Source organism: Cajanus cajan, chromosome 11, assembly GCF_000230855.2.
Source record: "Cajanus cajan strain Asha chromosome 11, NIPB_CcT2T_4, whole genome shotgun sequence".
NCBI lineage: Eukaryota > Viridiplantae > Streptophyta > Magnoliopsida > Fabales > Fabaceae > Cajanus > Cajanus cajan.
The window spans coordinates 44,242,015-44,264,104 of NC_138527.1; the positions used below are offsets into that span (position 1 = coordinate 44,242,015).

General features: G+C 31.1%; 1 protein-coding gene across 2 annotated transcripts; it reads right to left on the minus strand.

Annotated features, from left to right (window-relative positions):
* Positions 1 to 10,095: 10,095 nt before the first annotated feature.
* Positions 10,096 to 14,472, minus strand: LOC109810927 (PHD finger protein-like protein). 2 transcript variants are annotated; one of them, XM_020374536.3, is made up of 6 exons: positions 14,301 to 14,472; positions 13,985 to 14,118; positions 12,793 to 12,951; positions 11,941 to 12,201; positions 10,532 to 11,197; positions 10,096 to 10,374 (listed from the first exon to the last, which is right to left on the minus strand). In XM_020374536.3, the coding sequence occupies exons 2-6, from the start codon at positions 14,066 to 14,068 to the stop codon at positions 10,285 to 10,287; spliced, it is 1,260 nt and encodes a 419-aa protein (XP_020230125.2). In that variant the 5' UTR covers positions 14,069 to 14,118; positions 14,301 to 14,472; the 3' UTR covers positions 10,096 to 10,284. The 2 variants fall into 2 exon arrangements, with proteins under 2 accessions (XP_020230125.2, XP_082922635.1); XM_083066509.1 differs by having other exon boundaries at positions 14,196 to 14,472.
* Positions 14,473 to 22,090: the final 7,618 nt, after the last annotated feature.

Sequence of the window (22,090 nt, forward strand, 5' to 3'; positions counted from 1 at the left end):
AGAGGCACGAGGTGCCTCGACCCTCTAGTATTAATAATTATTTTAATTTAAGACATTTCTATATTCAAATAAAAAAACATTTTTAAAGTTTTAAAAGAATCCATAGCTTAAAAAGAGACGCTCGCGTTTTAACGTTATCCATAAACCCCTCTGCTTCTTCTCAATTTTTCACATCTAGGCATGGCAACGAGGCGGGGCGGGTACGGGTTTCGTGATACCCGTCCTCGTCCCCGCGACTGAAACCCATACCCGTCCCCGTCCCCATACCCAGCGGGTATGGAATTTTTATCCCATCCTCGTCCCCGTCGGGTATTGGGTATACCCGTACCCGTACCCGTATCCGTTAAAAAAAAAATTACAATTTTTTTTTAAACTTATCTTTATAATCCCAAAATTCCACAAATCTGGCAAGAACGAATTAAAAATCTAAACCTAAATCCAGAAAATGATGAATCCAGAAAAAGCAAAAGCCACGAAGCAAAATAATGGAGGAATAGAAAAAGGCAGGGAACGAATCGAAATTGGACGAAAGAGACAACAGAAGGAGCACCTTGTGAAAGGAGAGGTTATTACCAAATTCACCGGCGAGTTCCCTGACTTTGCGGATGGCGCGGTGGCTGCATGGCTGGTCTGGTGGCTCCGTCACTGGAGTGCTTGGTCGTCAAATGGGGTTTGAAAATTGAAACCCTAATAAGTGTTTGCGTTGCTCTTGTTCAGCGTGCGTGACCCTTTTACATTTTATAACAAAATGTTAATTTTTTAAAAATAAAATAAACCGGGGACGGGGATGGGGACGGGGACGGGGACGGGGCGGGTAAGTATATACTCGTCCCCGTACCCGATTTCTTTTATCGGGTTTTACCCGTACTCGTACCCGTACCCGATCAAAACGGGTATTCCCCGTCAAAGTCGGGACGGGTTCGGGTATTACCCACGGGTACGGGTTTATTTGTCATCCCTATTCACATTCAGATTCGAATCTTCCATTTCTGAAAACGCAGATTTGTTGTGCACTCCAAACTCGAAGAAGTTCGAAGACGTCGGCACCAAACTCCAGCCGTAGGACCACGAGCCTCACTCCAACGATTCATCTGGAACCGGAAAATTAAATATTTAATATCTAATTTATATATAAATATATATATATATATAAATTAAATATTAATATTTAATATATAATACCTTAAATATATATATATATATATATACGTGTGTGTGTGTGTGAAAAAGAGTATTAAATAACCATTATTTATTAACAAATTAATGTGTCCAGAACGACCCGTTTCGAATCCAGAACGGCCGTTCTGGACTCATTTGTCATGCCAAAATTTGATATCCAGAACGACCCGTTCTCAGACCAGAACGGGCCATTCTGGTGTTACAAATTACCTCACAACGGCCATGTCTGAAACGGCCCGTTCTAAAAGTGGAACGGCCCGTTCTCAAAGTGGAACGGCCCGTTCTGAGTTCGCATATTGCTCATAAAATTGATTTTTGGAACGGTCCGTTCTGGGTTCGCCTGGAAGCGAAAATAGACCATCATAATCGATTATGCATGCCACATAATCGATTATGGGCTTGCATAATCGATTATGCTGAGGCATAATCTTGCATAATCGATTATGCTGAGGCATAATCTTGCATAATCGATTATGTGGCATGCATAATCGATTATGCTTCATTCCTACCCTTCCTATGCATAAAGAAATGAGATGAAGCTTACCTTCAATGGAGCCCCGTCGAGAATCACTGCAACAACAATCACCCTCGCACCAGCACACATCACACACAGAGCTTCCAAGTCTCTTATAAACTCATTTCAAACACGTCACTGTGCCACTCAAACGAAAGAGAAAGGCCCATGAACCATGGCAGAGATTCCTCTGCTGCATGGCACAGTCTCTGCATGCATGGGACACAGGGGTATTATCGGGTTTTCACAAATCTTACGTGGCTTTCATATCTTTTCTTCGCAAAAGCGCGAGGATGGCAACGACGCTTCTATCGCTTTTCTTCGCCTTCCTTTCCTTGCAAATCACCAGAAACAAACACCCACTTTCTTCACCTTTCGTTTCTCATGAACAATAAATCACCGAAAACAAACACTACCTTAGTGCGCACTCCACATGGGGGACTGCAACCACACTCTGTTGTACCTGGTGGCTTGCCAAAACATGGAGCAGAGAGTCCAAGAGAAGGCCAAAACAAAGCTGAAGTTGGAAAGGTGGATCCATCTAGATCTATCATGTCAATTGAAAATACAAAACCCAATTACCAACAAGCTCCACATCCAAATACTTTGCATGCATCATTAGATGTTGCAATCAAGACATCTGGTTGTGTGCAGAATGTCAAAAGCTCTTCTGACATACCCATGGGTGCTGCTAAAAATGCATCACTCTTCCATGTGGTGGAGAATGCTCATCATGACTTGCTGTTGGGTTGGGTCTTCCTTTCCTGATACGCAACATCTTGCTTAATACCATTTTTGTGATTTTTATGTTGCATCCTTCTATCATATGTGGGCTTAAGTACTTCACTAATCCCCTCAAATTTGGCCTACAAATAAGAATGTTTTATTGAAAGGTTACATCTCAACGTGATCATCATACCATAAAATCTAAAGACTAAATACTAATCAAAGAGACAACCACTGAAGTTGTACTATGACATGATAGGCTCTCCCACGTGGCCCTATAATTAAGGGTACGAATCAAGTAAAACTAGTGCATGTATCCTTTAACGGATACTACTAGATTTGTCATGTCATCCACAGTTCCTTAACGCCATCATCAACGTGATTGTTATAACTACATGAGACGAATGTCATCACATCAATAACTACATGAGGTGAATGAGGATTGCCCTTTAAGTCTCTGTTTGTTTCCGCGGAAAGACTATTGCTGTAGAAAGAAAAGAGGGGGTCACTTGTGTTTGTTTCGAAGGAAAAGCGAGGAAGGAAAAGCGAGGAAGGAAAAGCGAGGAAAAGCGAGGAAGGAAAAGCGAGGAAAAGCGGGAGAGACGTACAAAATGATCTTCGCTCATCAACGGAGAAAGGAGGGGAAATCTGGGGAAAGCCATGTCAGCTATGTGAAAAAGACCAACCTGCCCTCGGCTACGTGGAAGCATCTTTCTACTGTTGCTCTGCATGCATGCACAGAAAGGACATGCAATTTCTACTGCTACTCTGCATGGAAGGACAGAAAGCACATGTAACACATGCAAACTCACGGGGGCACAGTTGAAGGTAGTAAAAGCTACCCATCTACCCCATTATGTACCTCCAGTTTAAAGCACTCAATATGTGCGTATAAGGACCTCCATGAAAGCTCTCCAAGGACGTCGCTCTACACAGGCTGAAGAAGGTCACAGAAGCTTTCCTCGTAGTTTCAACGTGCTGCCCTCCCAGGTATGGTGGCCGAAGGCAACGAGGAAGGAGAAGCAAACCATGGCAAAACGGTCCATGACATGGCTGCCGGAATGGTCGAAGGTCGCCGGAGGAAGCCATGGAAGCTACAGGCTCACATAATCGATTATGCATGGCTGCATAATCGATTATGTGACCCCATAATTGATTATGGGTGCCACATAATCGATTATGCAGTCGAGCATAATCAATTATGGAGCGGTTGCATGCAGGGGGACGACGTCGGTTCCGGGGGTGGCGTGTCTCGTGATCCAGCGCCACCCTTTGCATCTCCCTTCCGACGCTGTTCCGACGTCATTTTTGCATGATGTAGCAGCTGTTTTGTTGTTCCATTGCTAACTATGGCTTCTCGTGTTGCAGGTTTGATTCTCCGACTCTCCGACGAAGTCGGCCGTCATCTTCTCCGACGACCTCCCGAAGGCAAAGGGCCAAGTTCGACGACGTGAAACCGAGAAAGTCAGAGGTAAGTATTTAATATAGTTTTGAATGCTGAATAATTTGTAGTTTTGAATGGTGAATTGATGTGTAAGCTGATGGTTTTATAATAATAACATACATTTATATATATAACTATATAGATAAATATATAAATATATATATATATATATATATATATATATAATGTTATGTATTTACTTGTTTATTTATTTTTTAATTATATATATTATATGTTTATATAGATAGGAATAATTCATATGTATATTTTGTTGAATTATTTTGTCATATTCTGTTATTAAAAATAATTATTGATTGTAATAATATGTTATATATATTTTTTAATGATGTTATATTAATTATTTATTGTATGAATATTATTGGTATGATATTATTATTAAGGTTAATATTATGATTTTTATGGAAAAAGGAAAACTATTTATATATATATATATATATATATATATATATATATATATAAGTTAACAATTAAAATTAATAATTTAATATAAATATATACTATTAACCAAATATGAATTTAAAAAATTTATTAAATATAATTAGAAATAATTTATTCATTATTCAATACTAATTATGTTATTTGATAGTTATATATGGTTAAGAAAATTAGTGTATTGGAAAAAAATAATAACTAAAAATAAGTATGGTTTAGTACTTATTGAATACTAGAAAAAAAAATTTAATCGAAAATGTAGACTAAAAATATAATGTTAGACTTAATTAAATATTATGTGGGTTATAGTACAAAATTTGTAAATTTTATATTTGGTAAACAGCCAAAATAATTTATTTATCATAACTAAATAATTAAAATTAATAATTTAATATATATATACAATTTACGAAAATATGAATTTGAAAAATTTATTATATATAATTATAAAGAGTTGATTAAATATTAAATAATAAGTGTGTTTAGGGTTAAGAAATTTGGACTAGATTAAATGGAATTATAAAGTTTACTTTTGAAGGGTGTAAGGTATAACAATTAATATGTTTAATTATTAATATTGAAAATGATTTACTGTTAGTAAATAATATAAAAAATTCAATATATTGCCAAAATATTATTTGCCATGTGGTTTACGACTTATGTATATGAAATTATAACATGTTTGTTTACAATGTATAGTATAGTAACTGATATTAAAAATATCAAATTTTAAGGGTATATCAAATATTTAATATAAGTTACGAATATGTTATACGTTTGAGTAAATGTAAATTGAAGTGATAAAAATTCAGATGGCAGATGAAGATATGGATGTTAATCATTTAGATAACGAAGATAGTTTCAACGCGAACTTAATTGCACAGATACAAAGTCAGGTACAAATGCAAACCCAAGTAGGAGCCATGACAATCCTTTGTCTTGTAGCTTTTGGGTTAAATATGTTGTCTACTGTACGTTGTACATCAAGTCATATTAGAGAATTCGTTTCTCAAAAAGAACGTCGTAGGCACGAGTTGATGTCGTATCTTATTCACACTGAACAATGTCGACACATTATTCGCATGGGACCTATGGCATTCATTACATTGTGCGAACGAATAAGAGGATCTGGATTGGTTAAGGATGCCTTCTGATCTACAGTGGAGGAACAAGTGGCTAAATTTCTCCATATTGTTGGACATAATGTCAAAAATCGAACTGTTTCATTTTTTTTCCATCGCTCTGGTCAAACCGTTAGTCGACACTTTCATAACGTATTGAATGCCATAATTATGCTCGAGGGAGAGTTGTTAGTTCAACCATCCGGAGTAGATGTGCAACCTTACATTCAAAACAACAGTCGATTTTATCCATACTTTAAGGTAATCAAAATAAAAACCCAACAATATTTTTAGCTAAACGTTATCAGTCATGATTAATAACAAAATTGTACTATCTCTGTTTTACTTTATAGGATTGTTTAGGGGCCATAGATGGAACTCATGTCCGAGTTAAAGTGCCACGATCTGATGCGGCCCGATTTCGTGGAAGAAAAGATTGGCCAACACAAAATGTTTTCGCAGCTTGTGATTTTGACATGAAATTTACATATGTTTTAGGAGGGTGGGAAGGGACAGCATCAGATTCAAGAATATTAAAGGATGCACTGAGTAGACAGGATCCACTAATCATACCACAAGGTTACTTATTTGTCATTTAATAACCCGTGTATGGTGACATATTTTATAAATTCTAACAAGTATAATTTCAATGACTTTAATTAGGTAAATACTACTTGGGGGATGCTGGATTTATGTTAAAGAGACAAATACTTACGTCGTATCGAGGAGTAAGATACCACCTTAAAGAGTATTCCCGAAGAGGTCCACAGAATCCATGAGAATTGTTTAACCACCGACATTCGTCACTAAGAAATGTGATCGAAAGAACATTTGGTGTATTGAAGAAAAGATTTCCCATAATAGCAAGTGGAACAGAGCCTCATTATTCTTTGGATACAATGACGAATATAATACTAGCATGTTGCATTCTGCACAATTTTCTTCGAGGGGTTGACAATGATGACTCCCTGTTAGCTGAAGTGGATCGAGAGTTGATGGAAGAAGATGTGGATACCATGTCTACTCAAGTGCGTGAGGAGGATTATAGGGAGGGGTCAAACCTAAGGGATTCTATAGCTAATGAAATGTGGAGAGATTATCAAAATAATTAGACATTGTATGAAATAGTGTATGAAATAAAATGTTTGTTAGTAAATGTATATATGTCTTCCATCACAACGTGTCATGCATAATATCGATATATCTTTATCATGATAACATTTGTTGTGTTTGTAATAGGTGGAAAATGAATAGAGGCAAGGCTATTGCACCTGAATCGTCTATTGCGGTCCGCGAGTTCACAAAATGGACAGATGAAATGGACTTTCGATTACTAAGTGCTATGCTTGATGAGGCTAGGTTGGGTAATCGGGTTGATGGTAGTTGGACAACCCAAGCATATAATAACATCGTTGAATCTCTCCGACAATCTGGATTAATTGGCATAACAAAAAATAATGTCAAAAATAGGCAGAAAAGTCTTAAGGATAAATGGCGTGAGGTTCACGATTTGTTTTGTGGACTTAGTGGATTCGCGTGGGATGAGTCTACAAAACGTTTTTCAGCTGAGCCTGAAGTATGGGATGAGTTGCTAACGGTAGTATTCTACACGTTGTTATTGCTTCAATAACTCTAACATTGTAATTACGATTGTTAATAATTCTCATTTTTGTACAGACTAAACCTTCCGCAGCTAAATGGAGAGTCAATCCCATCCGCTACTATGACTTGATGGAAGAATTGTGGGGTGCTGATCGTGCCACAGGCCATATGGCCAGGACAGCGCGCCAGGCACGTAGGAATATCACACCATCTACAGTCACGGTTGACCTGAACGATGATGCTGACACGATCCCAGAGGAGCAGCCATTTGATGCAGGATTTGATACAGCTTATCGATCCCCACCGCACGTGGATTCGTACAGTCCTGGTGATGGTACTCAGTCAATACCATCTGCTGCATCTACTGGTACTGGTGGCACATCGTCGTCGCGGGGCACGAAAAGAAAAGCTGCTATGGTTGATGTGATGGATGCCCAATTTGATAAATTGACAACGAAACTCGATTTATTTATAGATTACTTCGGTCGAGGTAATGACCTAACTGAGAGGTTATCTGACATTGTTGAAAGACAGGTGGTCGCTATAGAACGCATAAATGATTTAATTAATGAGCAAATAAATGTTATGAGGCGCACATCAACTGTTCAGTATTCAGAGTCAGATATATGGGAGATGTTAGTCGCCATGAACCTACCCGATGAGCAGATTATGGTTCAATGCTATGATTGGTTGTGCAATAATCCATCACATGTTAGGCGACTTTTTGGCTTGCCCTCACATCTGCGTCTAAACCAGTTGCTAAAGTTAATGGGTGCAAGTGATTGATTGGCTATCCGATAACTTGTTGTATTGTTTAGGGTTCTGTAATGTTTCAAATTATAATAACTTAAATGTAATGTCACAATTTCTCATTTATGTAACATATAAATGTACGGTTTATCATGCAATGACTTTCAATCTTGTATATGAAAATATGTTTTATGCAATATATATATATATATATATATATGCAATATATATATATATATATATATATATATATATATATATATATATATACGACATTATGCAAGGTTAAAGAATTTTTCATTATTATTAGATAAGCTAATATCATCTTACTAGAAATTATGAAATTTAACAAATTTTTATTCCGTTAGAGTTATAAATTTTAAAATTTCTAACATGGTTTAAAATAATATACAAATTTGAATTATTAAAAATTTATCAATACATACATAATTATTAGATACTTTTAAACATGAATTATGACGAATAAGAAAGCTGTAATTTGAGAAAATTTGTTAAGTATTATAATTATTTAGGGTGATAGTAATTATTGAATACTATAAACAAAAAAGATATGAATTTTAATATAATCTACACTTATATTACACATATTTATTAAATTAATAATATTATATTTACTAAACATTTAAATAGACTACTCAATAATTGGATAATTAAATGAATAATCTTATTTTTAATAAAAATATAGAGTTAATTTCATTTTTATTTTTATATTTTTAAATCATTAAATTTCATGAAATATTTAATAAAGTGAAATTACTATTTATATTTATAATATTTGTAAATATATATATTACATAAAATATTTTACAAAGTTAAATTAATATTTATATTCATAATATTTTTTATTTTTTATATTCAGTAAAATATTTATATTTATAATATTTGTAAATAACTAAATTTCATAATATCTTTAACAAACTATCAATTACAATATTAATTACAATAATTATAAACCTCTTTTTACTCTAGGGGCAAAATAGTAATCTTACCAATTAATCAATTAAAACCAAAATTTTTAACTATCACATCAATCAATTCACTCACAAACTTTCACAAACTTTCTCTACACTTTCTACTCACTTTCCCTTAATCCAAACAACCTCACTTTCCACACTTTCTCTTCAAATCCCTCCTTTTCCACTCCCCCTTTTCCATCTTTAAAAACAAACATAACCTAAATGTTTGTATTGACGTAACAACTTTGGTACGTGTGCATGCATCAATGATTCACATCTCGAATAGAGATGTCTTGAAAAAGATGGTGCTATACGATTCATATATGGTATGTAGCATATTTACAAATGCTCATCGATTTTTTTTTCTAATTCCTATAAATCCTTTTCATGACATCTCTGTTCAGAATGCATCCAATTTGGACCATTGTTGCATGTGAACCTATTGGAAAGAAAAATGATAATTACATTAAACCGAATGATTAAAATAATAATTTAAATTATAAAATATTAAATTAAATAATTATTTTATAATAAATTTATTAATAAATATTAATTTTTTAATGTTTGGAAGATGATTCAGCGAAAAATTTTAGGAGGCTGTATCTTCACTCTATTGGAAATGGTTAGACATTAGAAAGGGTGTTGCGACAGTGTAGATATTTACAGGACATTCTCTGTTCACCTTGTGTGATTAATTATAGGTGTGGCGACATTTTTCAATGTGACTGATTATAAGTGATTTAATTACGACAATTATGATGACATCAATGAAAGATTGCATTTATAGAATTGAGACACGCCACTCAAAGTCTAATAAAAGTTTATTTTTGATGCACAATGTAAGATTTGAACACATTTAAAAAATTAATATATATTAAAATAAAATTGTGTAATAAAATATCACCGATATTTCAAAACAAAATTTTATAAACTTTATCATGTTTAAGAATCTCCGATCTATCGATAGAATTCATAGGATATTAATATTTACCAAATAAATTATTAAACAATTAAGTACAAAATCATCTTGCGAGTGAATCTTATACGATGATAATGTCATACCAAAATTAAAAACTTCTATCCCGTAAATTGAATAAATGAAACTATCAACATTTCTCACTGCTTATGAAGTAGGATTTTGACACAATTTTTGAAAGACGGAAATTGCTTTGGTAGTGTTTTAGAGAGGGGATGTTACCAACACACTTTATTAGACGTATATTTTCTAAAAAGTGACTTATTTATAAGGTGACTTATATTGACGTCTTAAAAAATGGACCAAAAACTTGAATGTGTTGCGATAAGAATCTATAATCTAACAGCCACATGTTAAATCCAAAATAACTCCAGGAACCAAAACGAGTCTAGCAAGTAGAAAAGTTGATACAAGCAGAGCATTGTCATATAAATATCATAAAGCATACAGGCTTGAGTTTCGAACATCAGATAGTACAAATCTACTCTAAACAGTTTTGAAAGTTTTGACCAACGTGCTTGAACCACCAAGACAACAAAAACTCACTGTACACGACGACGCTTATTCTTAATGTCATCAAAAAACTGGTGTACATCAGCAGCAGTAATTGGCTTTGACGAGTCTGCAGACTCCTGTCACAAAATATAACATATAATCAACCACAACACAAAACTAAACAAGGCTATGCACCTGTCTCATTTTGCCTACAGAACTGGCGTTACCTTTCTACAATTTTGAACAGGTGACCAAACATGATATAAGAAATCTATTTCATGTCAGAGAACATACCAGGAATGCACGAAGCCCATCTTTCATCTCTTCAATGCCCTTCAAGATCTCCACTTTCTCTACATGTCCAAGTTTATTAAAAAAACTTAACTCAGCACCCTCTTGTTGCTGCAATTTTTCTTCTCTCTTTAGCTTGGCCATCTGCTCATATTCCGCAATTGAGTCCTCTTTGTCGAGTAGAAAAGCAATCTGCTTCTGCTTGTAAAACTCCAAACAAGTATTGCATTTGCATAAAGCATGTCTCCAATTTTTGGAGAGGAACATCGGTTTACCATGTAAAACTGGGGAAGAAGCAAGAATGTCAACACCAAGGAGACAATTAACATGCAAATCAGTGCTTTTTGTGCATTGATTTGATGCCATACTTCCATTACAATTCTCTGCCTGAGACAGACTCTTCTCATCAGATATAGGATTAGAATCAACAGTAGCTTGTGCGTCATCAATTTTTGGAGAATTATATGAAGTATCACACATTAGCTTTTCAGATCCACAAGTTGAAGGCACATCTTCCAAAACACCTTTGTCCTTGCTAATAGCAGTATCTGGCTGCTTTCCAACCGCCCATATTTCTTTAGGGTATAAATTTAGAAAGAAACATACCTCAGAGCATGCCTTACATATAAACTCGTCATACGTTGGCTCTCCTTCATCATCTTTGGGAATCTGAAGTAGAGCAAGAACAATAAATAATCAAAATGGAAAACATGAGTGATTGATACATCACAGTTCACAAATATAGTTTACCTTCAGACCAATATACCAAAAGTGAAATAGCATAAAGTTCTGTAAAGAATTTGTCAGAGATTCTCTTTAATTATTGATTTGATTACGAAAGAAAAGGGGTAGGGGGACCATCAGCATTTTGAAAAAATACCTTCTTTCTGAAGGGAATAATGACAAAATGATTTAGAAGCAAGACTATAATCAAATGCTAACAAGTCCCAATTAAATGGCCTCATATTCTTAATTATGTTTTAAAATTTATAATTTGTAAGATCTCTAAAGCTCAGGTCTTGTTTCTACTTCACAAGGGATTCATTAACATTTATAGCCTGAAGTTAATTTTTTCAATGCAACAGAAACATGCAGCAAATGGTGTCAGAAGCCAAAAACTATTAGTTCAGCGGGACATCCGACATTTAAAAACAAAAGGAAAAAAAAAAAAGTAAATCTGTAAGTCTATGTCCTTATAGATATACTTTGGTTTCAGAAAAATATGGATTATTATCAACATGAACTGATAGTATGGTGTGATTTAACATAAAACCTGCCTGGCAAGTCTATTAAAAAAAACCCTTATATTTTTTATTTTCCAAAAACTGCATATAAATCTCACACAAGACTGAAGTACAAGAACACAATAAAAGGATAAGAGAAGTCAAAACACCACATTCAAAGATACCAACCTCAGCAGAAGACTCAAGACCAAGATGCTCCTCATGAAACCAGTCCTCACATAGACAGCACTGTATCATCTCTACTTGTTCTTCAGCATCTAGATCTGGATAAGGGCGACCACATGTGCAATAGGAACCTTTAAAGTTGTGATTGTATGAATTCTCAACATTCTCTACATCTTTATTTGGGAAAATCTTGCAGTAGAGTTCACCAAATTTTGAATTCCCACAATCACATCTGAAGTTTCTTTTTGTCCATAGCTCTACAATCTTCGGAACACATCAACAACAATATTGTATGAGTATTGATCGACACAAAATTAAACTGGGTTTATATTCAAGTAATAAATTTTATTTTAGTGAATAAAGCTCGAGATATTTCACATAAAGTGTACCCATCCCAGTATCAAAACATGCCCAATATAAGTGACACAAAATACAATACAATATTTCACCAATAACCAACTTTATGTCCCACGAGAAAAATTCTGGTCACTATAAATAAATGTATAAATCCTAATCATGATTTACTTATAAGTTAGAGAAAGAGTATGATGGTAACATTATTAGCATGTAACCATGGACCCAGGAGACTCCAGATAAAACATCTAGAGTACAACACAAATCAACAACTGGAAATTTAAGGAAACATTCTCAGGTTCCCCTGTGGAAATTATACATGACTAAATATTTTCCTCTCAAAACACCTGCTGTCCTCACAAAATCAAACATATGATTTAACTAACACATGTATTACTATCACAACTCAGCGTCAAATGGTAAGCATTAATGAAAAAATCCATATCCATTTCCATTTTTATATTAATGCAATCCAAAATTCTAGAGACAAAAGAAAATTACCTGATGACCATCATGGCAAGACAATGAACAAGCTGTGCAAACTCCAGCATTCCCATCTGGAGTACAGGTGAGGCAAGAGAAAATTGCTTGCCTTTTCATATAACCTTTGTTGTAGGTACATTCCTTGCCATCATCACCCCCCAAAACTAAATCAGCTTCCTACAAAAATGAAAAAGCCAATGATTAAAGTGTCAAATATTTGAATCATGCCACATTCTGACTTCTGAGTAAAACAAAATCAATCATAACAACAATAAGTCAGCATTAAGAGGAATAGCTCTGCCCAACCACAATTGCTTATAAAGCTTGAATCTCAATCAGCAGCCTCTTCCCAATACAGAAAAGTGCACAAGAAAAAAAACAAGCTCACTTCAGAACTCAGATGCAAATCATATGCCACAATTATAATGTATTTCATTCACATACACAAGTTACCTTTCTAATTCTCAAAAAGCATGCTTGAGAAAATGGAACTAAGCTAGAAACAAATAATAAAAGATAAAGAATAAACTATCATAATTATTGAAAACTATCCCAGCAAAAGTGAAGGAGTGAACCACACATTAGATTTCATGTAATTTAAAGGGCTACATTTCTAGCAATCCAAAAGATGTAGGAAAGCCAGCCATAATTATACAATAATGCTATCAAAAACCATACATGTGCGGATGTGCCCCATTAGTAGAACATAATAGAATAATGGATAATCGCAAAATAATTTCAGCTCATTTCAAATACACTTATGAATCATCTTCAATGCTTACTCAATATTCACTTTACATTCCCCTAACAGAATAAATTACGATCAATAAGCAAGGATAAACAATGTTTAAAATTGAAGATGGAACATAATTTCTAGTAACTCACTGACAAAATTGTCCAAACCCTAACAAGTAACAGACAGATCAGTCCGACAGATAGATAGACCAAAATCTCCAAGTGAATATATCAGGTTTATATTACTGGTTAAAAGACCACAACTCAAGTAACGATACCGCTCTTTGTCGTAATAATGGCAAAAGCCAAACATTCTAACTCATAAGTCATAACTGAAACATAGACCTTCACAATAGCTTTATCAACCAAATGAGACGCAAAGTAACAACAACAAAGAACCAACTCGTATACACATAAAACCTCGATCGTTTCATATAGATATGAAAGTACAGCAGAAATGTAGAAAATGACTTACCAGTTCCCGTTCCTCGACTTCATCAAGGTACTCGCCGATAGTAACGGCCGGTTCAGCTTCATCGTCAAACGCACCACCTTCCATTTCTACGCGGCAAACTTCGGCTTAAGGTTTCGGTGTTTCACGATCCGTTCCTAAAATACAACGCAGGGGCGGAAATTAATAAAAGGAAAACAAACTTAAGCACGTGGATAAGGAATATTGCGAAAACCTAGCACGGATCCCCTGGATTGAGAAAACCCTAGATTCCACGAAAACAAAAGCGAAATTGAAAACGAAGGGCGAAAAATAAAGAGCGGAATAAGCACTATTGCACCAAATTTTGTGAGCGAGACGCGTTAGCAGAGTTAATGGTGGAACTGCTGGATCATGTTGCGGTGAAGGTGCGGAAAATTGGTACGATGATGGGAGAAGGAAGAGAGCGATACTTTGGAGTAAAGAGCAGAACAGAGATAAACGCGCGTTTTGTGAAAGGGGGGTTAGGGCTTTATATATTGGGAATGTGGAGTAAGGACCATAATGACATTTTCCCGCCATATATCATCCTAATTCCTAAGAGATGCAGTGGTATTTCATATTTGGGATTTGAGACAAGAAATCAAATGCCAAATTACTTCTTCCTTCCCTCATTTTAAAATTTGTTGTTTTTGCTTTTGGGAAAATTAATTTTGACCAATGTTTAAGTAAAATTGGATTTTATTTCCTATACTATACTCCTCCCATTGAAACTTTAATGAAATTACTCTCATTTTAATTGTTTGTTGACTTAAAAAAATCTATAACATTCTAATAGTGTTTGTAACTTTTTATAAATAAAAACAAAATTACTTGTTTAAAAAATAACTTATTTGTCACCTTAAAAAATTAACAATGTTGTGCATTTCACAAATTAACCGAAATTTATAAGTAAATTGAAAGTTTATAAATTATAAGCTAAAAAATTATAAACGATTTTATTGAAAATAAATTATTTGGTCAAAATAGCTAATGAATTACTGTAAAATAGCATTAAATTAAATTTCATATTTAGTTTTAATTTTATATATGCATAATTACTACTTTCAATATTTGAAAATATTTTTAATGATTTAAATTCATAAAAATAGAAAAAAAAAGTTTTATATTATTAGGAATGGTGAATAATTGATAATTTTGTTTAATCCTTTTCGAGTATAACAAACTATTGCTTTTGAAAACAGTGAATAGTCATATTTGTTTTGATTTTTGTTTCTTGTGATGTATTTCGTTTTTTCATTGAAAAAAATATATACATAATTAAATTTAAATAAAATTATATTGTTTAGAAACAATTTAAATTTTTCAATAATATTATTTTAAGTCGATGAAACTTTGTAAATTTGAAACCCTTTGTTTGGCGATAGATTTTTAATTATAATAGAAAGCTTTTTTTTTTTAATAAGTGGTAATAAACGGAAATGAACCTGTAATACAAGAAGGCACGCCAATTAAAATATAAGTTTTACACCGAACAAAAGAATGAAAAAATAGTATTTCATATTCTATAGTAGTGAAGAAAATAAAAATAATAATTTTGTTGTGGATCTCATTCATCGAAGTAAATATATATATTCTCCAAATTTACATTATCTACGTCACTGCCAATATCTATGACTATAAGCTTGTCATTATGTATGTAATCTAAACGAAAATCACGTTATATTCAGAGCTTCTTCGGATATATTTGTGCAAAGAAAATGAAGGCACAATAATATCAACTTGTTGGTATTTGGCTAGGTATTTTCCATAATTTTTTAAACATTTAAAATGACATATCAATACAACTTCAGATAAATAAATATGCTTGGTTGAAGGACTTGTAGTACCTTATATTGGGATAATGCAACAAGTATATTTGCTTATCCAAATATCCTTTATCTAACAAATGGTACCTTACCAAAATAAAGGAAAAGATGATATTATTTTTATAAAACATTGCCATGACAAAAGACAAATAATAACAATACCTTATGGTGGTTTCTCATGGTTTAATGTCGATGTATTAATTGCATGGAAAAAAGAAAAAAAAATATTATATCGTATGTTAATTCTTTATACCTAACAGATAAAAATATATAAAATAAATAAATAAATACCAAAATCATAATTAACCTGAACATTAAAAGTGATGATTCCTTTTCTCAATTATAACCCATTTTATTTGCTCATGAATATGTGCAACCATATAGGTGTTATCAATTCGTCAAAAGAAATCATATAACAATGTGTTTTTTTTTTTACAACGCGTATAATAATGTTTTAGATAAAAGTGTATATCGTGAATGTGAAAAAGTAATTATTTTATTTATTTATTCTCCTCAAAATTAGACATTTATAACTCATTATTAGTAATTTTAAATAATATAAATTGAAGGTTAGAATTTTAGTTCGACAACATCACATCTAAATTTTTAACTAGATAATATCGTGTTTAGAGGTGCATTCGCACCTTCTAACTTTAAATATAATAAATGAATGTTCTTGAATTATAATTTTTTACCCTTTAAATTTATATTTTGAACTCATGCAACTAATTTCTCAAATGTTTTTTATTTTTGTCTTTTTATTAACTAGTTTATCTTTTATATCCGGATATTTTTTCAAAATCTCATATCAATTTCATTCCTGATAAGTGTTTTTGTAATAATTATTTTTAAATTATTTTTGACATATATTTTTTTTAACATCTCTTTTTTTGACAGGTTTATATTAGTTGAAAATTCTCTTTTTTCGATAGATATTTTTTTTTACCAACGAATTATCTCCGTCAAAAATTTACATTTTCTTATAATAATAAATAATTTTACAACTTTATAATAATAAGATAATATACATGGATAAATAAACAAATATAGATAGAGAGATACAATATTATATTAAATCATTTAAAAATAAATAATTGTTTTAAACCTCAAAAAAAAATTACATAATTATTGAGTGAAGATATTGCTAGTGTGACATAAGAGAAACACTCTACAAAAATACTTTACGAGATTTGATTAGAGTTAGCATTGTTGGGATACAAACAAGTCTCACATCGATAAAATAAGACAAGAAATAACAACTTATATAATGCAAACATACTTCAATGATAAAGGTCTTTTGGGTGATGACCAAAAGCAAAATCGTGAGGGCTTAGGCCCAAAGTGGACAATATCTCATCATTGTGAATTATGTTTGGGTGTTTGTATTTTTTAGAAATGATAAAATGGATCAGTTCAATTCATTCAGATTTGTTATTGGCTTACTAAAAATGAGTTAGGTTGGAAGTTTTGGTCTGTCTCGCTTAAAAGTAGGTTGATGGATCGATTATAAAAAAAAAGTTTGCATATTTATTTTAGATATCTCTTTCAACATATTTATTATTCATTATATAGAAGATCCATATTCAGATTTGTTATTGGCTTACTAAAAATGAGTTAGGTTGGACGTTTTGGTCTGTCTCGCTTAAAAGTAGGTTGATGGATCGATTATAAAAAAAGTTTGCATATTTAATTTAGATATCTCTTTCAACATATTTATTATTCATTATATAGAAGATCCATATTAATCAGTGTACATAAATAAAAATAAATAAATATCAAATTACAATAAACTTGATTTGATTTGTTACATAAAAAAATCAAATTTGTTACGTAATAAAATAGATATGTAATTACAATAATAACAACTCTTCCAATAAATTTGTTGTACAAAAAATATTGGATTACACATAATAAAATAAATTAAATACATAATATATTTGTTGCTCAATGAATTATAAATTACTCACACAATAAATATCATATAACTTATTTTAAATTAACATTAAAATTAAGATAATAAAAAAAAAATTAGGTGGATCGACGGGCCAACTCATCTCAATCTACCATTTGGTCTGATGGACTAGATGAGATGAACCATAATGTCTAATCCAATTCACCATTTTTGGGCATGCCAACAAATCAGTCGTAAACCGTGACTCACTTTATCTTCCTTAATATTACTATTTACACACATTTTAATGTTTTCAAATCAAGAAATATATATCTAAATACATTTAAATATATGAAGGTTAAAAACCTCTTTTAGTCCCTTATAATATTTTTTTGTTTTAATTTAGTCCCACTTTAATTTTAGGTTTCAATTTGGTCCCCAATAATTTAAATCACTGCAATTTGGGACTTCCATCTAAGTGATTTAAACGGAGTTAATTGGTGGCCACGTGGATGCCAGGTAGATACCACGTAGGTGGATCCCAAAGTACTTGAATACACCTGAACCAGAACGGCCCGTTCTGGTTACACTATTAGTGTGTGAATTTTGTACCTGGAACGGGCCGTTCCAGGATCAAAATTAACACACTAACAATGTAACCAGAACGGGTCGTTATGGTTTCAGAACGGGTCATTCTGGTTATAGAATTTTGTAAAAAAAATAAAGTACAAAGCATTTCAAACACTAGATTTGATAATATTGTTAAGGAAACTGCTACGGTACCCATGAAAACTGAAGAGTTTTGGTATATCACATTATGTGAACAAATAAATTTTAAAAAATAAATTCAAAACAGCATAAATTTTAAATTAAAAATTTGTATAAAATAAATCAATAAAAAAGACTAATTTAAAGCAAAATAATCAAAAGGTCAATTTTGATAACAAATTTTATTTATATTTGACCAAATTAAAAAATTAAAAACAAAATAATATAATAATATTATAAAAATAAAATAAAAATAAAAATAATATAACTGAAAAACTAATTTATACTATAAATTTAAAAAAGTTATCACCAAAGAAAAACTAAAACATATTAACAAAATATTAATATTAAACTTTTTAATTATAATAGATGCTATATTAAGATATAAATTACAAAATATAAAAATAATATAAAGATACAGATAAATTATTAAAAATATTAAATTAAAATAAAAAATAAAACAAGTAATTATAAATAATAAAAAAATGACTATTCCGGTACCCCACAATTATAGTGGGTACCGTAGAATTTCTCTATTATTAATGGGGATTGATAACTTCAATTGCTAAATATTTGGCCTATACAGTGTATCATTAAGGACGATGCAGTGTATCACCAAGGACAATGGTAACAAGTTTTATTTCATTGTTAGTCAAACTGGAGTGAACCACTTACTACTAAATTGACACTATACAGTCAAGGATAAAACAAAATGGTGTTTCCCCTTGAAGTCATTGACGATGTACCCCAACAATAACAAATTGTTCTTGAGGAGGTACAACCTGAATTTTTGTGGTTTAGGGTTTCCCTTCAGCGTTACCCAAATGATTTCCTTTCTCAAATCAAATAAAGATTTTGGAAGGTCTTATCTTATTTATTTTTTTATAAAATTTTATTCATAAATGAATATTAATTTATTATATTTTTATTAATATAGATATAATAAAAAAAATACAATAAAAAACATGAAGTTGGCGTTCTGAAACGGGCCGTTCTGAATTCAGAACGGCCCGTTCTAAAAGCAGAACGGTCCGTTCTGGTTTCAGAACGGCCCGTTCTGCTGCACTCATGTTGTGTTAAATTTGCATTTGGAACGGCCCGTTCCATATGCAAATTTAACACATAACATGTGCATGCAGAATGGGCCGTTCTGGTTTCAGAACGCGCCGTTCTAGTTCCAGGTGTATTCATGTCATTTAGCATCCACCTATGCATCTACGTGGCATCCACCTGGTATCCACGTCAGCAAGAGTTAACCCCGTTTAAATCATTTGGACGGAAGTCCCAAATTACAATAATTTAAATTATTGAAGATCAAATTAAGACCTAAATTAAAGTGGGACTAAATTAAAATAAAAACATATTACCATGGACCAAAAGAGATTTTTAACCGATATATGAATGTTTGTCTGTTACAAACGACAAATCAAACATTGTTTGTCTATTACAATCGACAAATCAAACATACACTTTATAAGTTAATGGTGTTTCCATTTTTACTATCAGATCGAGCAGTTTTTTATTTTATTTTATTTATATATATATAAACATGATCTAAGCAGTATTTTAAACTTGAAAATCAAACACTACTCAAAGTTCTATTAAATGAAAGCTAATGAAGTTGTCAAGTAGTATTATAAATCCTGAAACTGACTATATATTCAGAAGAGTTGTGTCCGATGGAGTCCATATAACAACCAAAAATGGTATGTGTGTCCTGCGATTAGGGACTAAGCCATCCAGTTTGGTTACTGTGTCAAGTTCAGTATTGACCTTTGAGAACCCGGGTTACCAACCCATAACAAAACTCTTCTCACACGTGTTTCAATTAGGGCCGATAAAATTAATTTTAATTTTATAAAATAAAATAAAATATATTCTATTAAAAAAATATAGTTTTTTTTTTTGTAAATTACGTTGAATAAAATTTAATTATAACAACTTTTTATTTACGTAATTTGTTTTTGGTGATCTTTTTATTTACGTAATTTGTAACCAGACAGAAGTAATTTTATTATTTTTAAAGTTATCAAATAAATATTTTTATGCATTCATGAATTATGTTTTAGAAAAATATTTAAATGAACAGACTACGTATCATATATTAATTATTAAAAATATTATTTATATTAATCATATATACTCAAACGGTAACTACAGTTTTTTTTATTTATATAAAAATATTATAGTCATAATTAAATTTTTACAATCAAATGTTAACACTTTTATGTTTTATTTTTTTTTTTTCATCCCTGAAGTATCTACCGTTAATAACAGACACTTTAATATACGTAAAACTAATATATAAAAATTATATACAAATTATGCATAATTAAAATGTATAATAAACTATACATACAAATAAACACTATATATATATATATATATATATTTAAAATCTTTATACACAAATATTTTTAAACATCGATATTATATTATGATGTAATATTATTTTTAATTATTGATTATTTATTATAAAAAATTAGTACCCAAATAAATTATATACTATACTTAAATACATAAATTATATTAAAATTTTATATAAATAGATCGATATTTAAAAATATAAATTATATTTTAAATTTGAGATGCATAAAATTATCTTTTATTATTAATACTTTTTAAGATTATTGTCGACAAGTAAATATGATAAGTAAAACATTTGAATTTGATAAAAAAAAACTTAAAAAAACTTAAAAATACTTTTGATAAAAATACTCCTAAAATCATTATAACGTAAAATAGTTATTCGTGTTTACTACATAGAAATTAATTAAAATTTAGTTCATAATTAAATATAGTAAATAAAAATGTTAAATTAAAAAATTAAAAAAAAAATTATTGAAAAATAATCTTAAAAATCAATTGTTTGTATTTAATATATAAAAGTTGATAAATTTGGATTTTGACTTACCATATTTTATAGTTAGAATTTTCATATTCAAACACGAGTTTAATAAAATTATTAATGCTTTATTTAGTTGCAGTGAAATTAAGGGAGAGAGAAGGGGGAAAAAAACACATAGCAGAAATGAGATTTTATTATGATTCATTAATATTTCTTTTATTCATAAATGAGAGTTTGTTCGATACCAAAGAGAGAAATAGATTGTTGTGAAATTCACACTTTTTTTATTTATTTGTAAATCAAAGAAGGAAATCTATAATGGCACGCGCGAGAAAGAAAATAATTTTGATTTATTATCGATTATAAAACCTTCTTCACTTAAAAAAAAAAAAAAACTTACGTATGATTTAATTGACTAAATACAAATTGATTAAATCAAAATATTTAATTATTTAATTTAAAAACTAATTTAATTTTAGAATCTTTTATAAGAGGTATAATTCTTTATGTTAAATCGACTTTAATAGAAATAAAGTGATATATTTTATTCTGACATTATATCGAAGTTGATAATCAAACTTTAATCATTGGTTAAAGAGTAAGTATTAAATTATTTGTACTAATGATTATTTTTCTAAAGTTAATTATCACTATTTCTCGTCAAATTTTTTTATTGACTTGAAACGTAATAAATAATAAATTGTATAAAACTTTTTTCTTAAGAATTGATTCAAAACGTATCAGGCACTATTTAAAAAAAAAAACATTAAATGTAA